We start from the raw sequence: 4,406 nt of genomic DNA, 5'->3' as shown, positions 1-4,406 counted from the left end.
AATCCCCTCGGTAAAAAAAATTACGTTGTATATATATAAGATAGAAAATGTATTTTTATGTACATATATTAATGTAGAACCACATGAAACAATGCACTTAGATAGCCTAGTGGTGTTATTTGCTCTTCTTGGGCGCTTTCTTTAGCCTACTGTGCGGGTTTGATCCCTGCTATCGGCTGTGTTTTTTTTTAAATTAAAAAAAGCTAGGTGCTGCTGCTATAGAAATAATAATAATAATAATAATTTTTTTAAATTAAAAAAAGTTAGGTGTTGCTACTATAAAAATAAATTAAAAAATTTTATTATTATTACTATATAATAATAATAATAATAATAATAATAATAATAATAATAATAAAAACGACGTCGTTTTAACACAAAAAGTAAAATTTTGACAATGCACAAATATGACCTTTAACTATTCAAAACTGCACAAATATGACCTCTCTCCAAGTCAGCCCTTTTAACGACGTGGAACCGTGTGATTGGATTACCTTTCCACGTAGGCGCGAGTGAGACTCACGCATGGAGTTGCAAAATCGGAGGTCATATTTGTTTAGGTTTTGAATAGTTAAAGGTCCTATTTGTTCACTATCAAAGTTTAAGGTCAAAGTTATAATTTAGTATCAAGTTTAGGGTCATTTTTATGTATTAACTCAACTATATATGTATACAAGTTTGTTCTGCATCGATACACACATACATATGTGTTGGTTCATATATACATGCATATGTGAATACATATGCTCTACATTTGTGTGTGTATATATATATATATGCATATCTGTATATATATGTATATAAGTACAATTATTTCTATATACATACGCTGATTTTTATACATTGTGTATCACATATTAGAATGAGTATCATCAATGCATTAGGATCCTAACATACAAAATGTATAATATTATAGTTTATACAATATATTGCTGATATGCATGTGTATATATTATACATTATACATAACGTATATAAATTTTGTGTGTGTGTATATAGAATGTAATTAGTAAAACTTAGACGATAAAGTTAGTTAGCAGGAGTCTAAGGTAGATATGTGAAGTTTTGCCCCTTATTTCCAAGCTGAAGCATAGCGTATATTAATTTTGTATGTATATAAAATGTAATTAGTAAAACTTAGACGATAAAGTTAGTTAGCAGGAGTAGGTAGATATGTGAAGTTTTGCCCCTTATTTCCAAGCTGAAGGGCCTCTCACCCGGGGAACGGTACACATGGGCTTTCCATGTTATTGGGCTTTAGAATGATAAAAATGGAAGCCCAAAACAATAGTTTCTCGAGCCTTGTGGATGTCCTTCGAAATTGCAAACCACATATATGCGATGAAGTAGCAAAGCTTGACCCCAGTGTGTTTCGAAATCTACTTTGGAGTCACACTTTAGATATAAAGCCTTTCTACCGAAGGCCACACACCCTACCCAGAGCTCTTTTGTGTCTACTGGCTCTATATGTGTACAAAAACACCGCCCAAATGCCCGGGCTACCATTCCCAGTGACAGTATAGTGAGTGTCTCATGAGAAAGTGTTTTGGCATCAAAAGATTAAAAGATGATTCCTATATATTTTTCTTATTCTGTATATTTTTTGCTTCTACATGTAATGTGCTACTGTGGTTGGATTTTCTGCTCATTATTAGATCTTAGCTCCATGCCTGTTTCCTGTTCAAATATTGAAAGTGCACCCCCAAATAGCAACAACGCGTTTGAGAAATTCTTACAGGAAACAGGAAACAACATATTCACCAACTATATAGACGAACATATCAGAGCACTGAAAATAGTCTTCCATAACAAATTGAAATATTACAAGATATTAAAAAAAGCTTGAAATTTGAAGAGCACTATTACATCTCAAAGCCAAAAAGAAAACATCAACTGGAAGTTGTTTTTTTGGCTTCATCAATAGTTCAAAGTTACAATAACATTTCACTTTAATCCTCTTCAGCTTCCTCTTCATCCTCGTAATATTCTCCCTCCTCATCAGCAGTGGCATCTTGGTACTGCTGGTACTCGGAAACAAGATCATTCATGTTACTTTCAGCCTCGGTAAACTCCATCTCGTCCATTCCCTCACCCGTGTACCAATGCAAGAAAGCCTTTCTCCTGAACATAGCAGTGAACTGTTCGCTTACACGCCTAAACATCTCCTGAATTGATGTTGAGTTACCAATGAAGGTGGATGCCATCTTAAGTCCCGTAGGTGGGATATCACAAACAGTTGATTTCACATTGTTCGGGATCCACTCAACAAAGTAAGAAGAGTTCTTGTTCTGCACATTGAGCATCTGCTCGTCGACCTCTTTCGTGCTCATTTTCCCCCTGAACATAGCAGAGGCAGTCAAGTACCTGCCATGGCGAGGGTCCGCTGCGCACATCATGTTCTTGGCATCCCACATTTGCTGTGTAAGCTCCGGAACAGTCAAAGCTCGGTATTGCTGTGAACCACGGGAGGTCAAAGGCGCAAACCCCACCATAAAGAAGTGGAGCCTTGGGAATGGAATCAAATTCACAGCCAGCTTACGGAGATCAGAGTTCAACTGCCCAGGGAATCGCAAACAACAGGTAACACCAGACATTGTTGCAGATATCAAATGATTCAGATCACCAACTGTTGCAACATTAAACAATAAAAAAAATCATAAATATACGAACAGATACGAGCAAAAATGAGAAAAAACAGAATGCATAAAAATCTTACAGCTCGGGGTCGTAAGCTTCAACGTTCTAAAGCAAATGTCATACAAAGCCTCATTGTCAAGAACCATACACTCATCAGCATTTTCAACCAATTGATGAACAGACAAAGTAGCATTATAAGGTTCAACAACCGTATCGGAAACCTTAGGAGAAGGGAAAACCGAAAAAGTAAGCATCATTCGGTCCGGGTATTCCTCTCTGATCTTCGAAATCAAAAGAGTACCCATACCAGACCCTGTTCCTCCACCCAACGAATGACAAACTTGAAATCCTGAAACCCACAAAAATAAACATGAGCGCTCAGCGTAAACACATCTCATCTCACAAAAAAAAAAAAAAAACATCAGATCTAAATACAAAAAAGTCAAATAATTGACACAAACCTTGCAGACAATCACAATTCTCAGCCTCCTTACGAACAACATCTAAAACAGCATCAATCAATTCAGCGCCCTCTGTATAATGTCCTTTAGCCCAGTTATTCCCGGCACCTGATTGTCCGAAAACAAAGTTATCAGGACGGAAGATCTGTCCATAAGGACCAGATCTAATACTGTCCATAGTCCCGGGCTCCAAATCCATAAGTACTGCCCTAGGAACAAACCTTCCACAGGTTGCCTCATTGTAATAAACATTGATTCTCTCAAGCTGGAGATCGGAATCTCCGCCATATCTCCCCGTAGAATCAATGCCGTGCTCGGCACACACAACTTCCCAGAACTTGGCACCGATTTGGTTGCCGCATTGTCCACCCTGAATGTGAAGGATTTCACGCATCTTTCTTATCAGGAAAAGAAATAGTGATATGGATTAAGAGGATGGAAATGGAAAAAGTGAAATGTGAAGAAAATGAATGAGAGAATTTTTTTTGTGTGTAGGGACGGAGAAAGAGGGGTTTATTTTTATAGTAAAATTTGAATCTTACTTTTAGGGTTTGAGAGATAACGAGGCTCCGGCCAACGGTTACTAAATCAACGGTTAGATTTGATTTGAGTTATTGGAGCTTGCAGAAATGAATTTGGAATTTGAAATTTGAAATATGTGTGCGGTACAGCTGGATTAGACAACGATTTCTAGAAAAGGTCCTTTTATTAGTTTAATAAAGTACGATTAACCCTTCAAATTTGCATCTAAGTCCTAATATTTGTATCATGTAAATATATGTGATATGTAACTCTTAGGCCTCATTTGTTTGTACTTAATGGAGGTCTGAATTTAAATAGTTTAGATTTCAGTTCATTAAATGCATCTTTTTTTATAACGGCCTCTTAATGTATTTGAAATCCTCTGAATCAATCAGATATGAAAAAAAGTCTGAATACTATTCAAACTTTTTTAAAACATGATATATTCCCTCAAAACTCACTCACTTTGTTATTTTTCTCTCTATATACATGTAAAATGAATTAAAATAACTTAATTTATTATCAAATGAATTATAATGCAATGAATTATAATACTAGTAATTCACATATAGAATTATTTATTTTCCTCTCTCATTTGATAATTATTTATTTTCCTCTCACTTTGTTATTAAAAATATTGAACTATTCTAATAATTATAACTTACACCTCAAAACTCTCTCACTATTGTAGTAATTCATTTTATAATTACATCTTATCACAATAATTTTTAATCGATATATCTTTTTTTAATAATTTAGATAGTTCAATAATTATATTTAACATAA

The 4,406-nt window shown here is 35.0% G+C and overlaps 1 protein-coding gene across 1 annotated transcript; it reads right to left on the bottom strand.

Moving 5' to 3' along the window:
• Positions 1-1,781: 1,781 nt before the first annotated feature.
• Positions 1,782-3,574, bottom strand: LOC107852914 (tubulin beta-1 chain; the record flags this gene model as incomplete). Its single annotated transcript, XM_016697947.2, is given in 3 exon segments — positions 1,782-2,626; positions 2,717-2,986; positions 3,099-3,574. Coding segments are annotated over 3 exon segments (1,341 nt in total). The 3' UTR covers positions 1,782-1,949.
• Positions 3,575-4,406: the final 832 nt, after the last annotated feature.

Source organism: Capsicum annuum, unplaced genomic scaffold (assembly GCF_002878395.1).
Source record: "Capsicum annuum cultivar UCD-10X-F1 unplaced genomic scaffold, UCD10Xv1.1 ctg81306, whole genome shotgun sequence".
Lineage (NCBI taxonomy): Eukaryota > Viridiplantae > Streptophyta > Magnoliopsida > Solanales > Solanaceae > Capsicum > Capsicum annuum.
The sequence above is the reverse complement of the archived record's forward strand: the minus strand, read 5'-3'. Positions and strand labels throughout refer to the sequence as shown.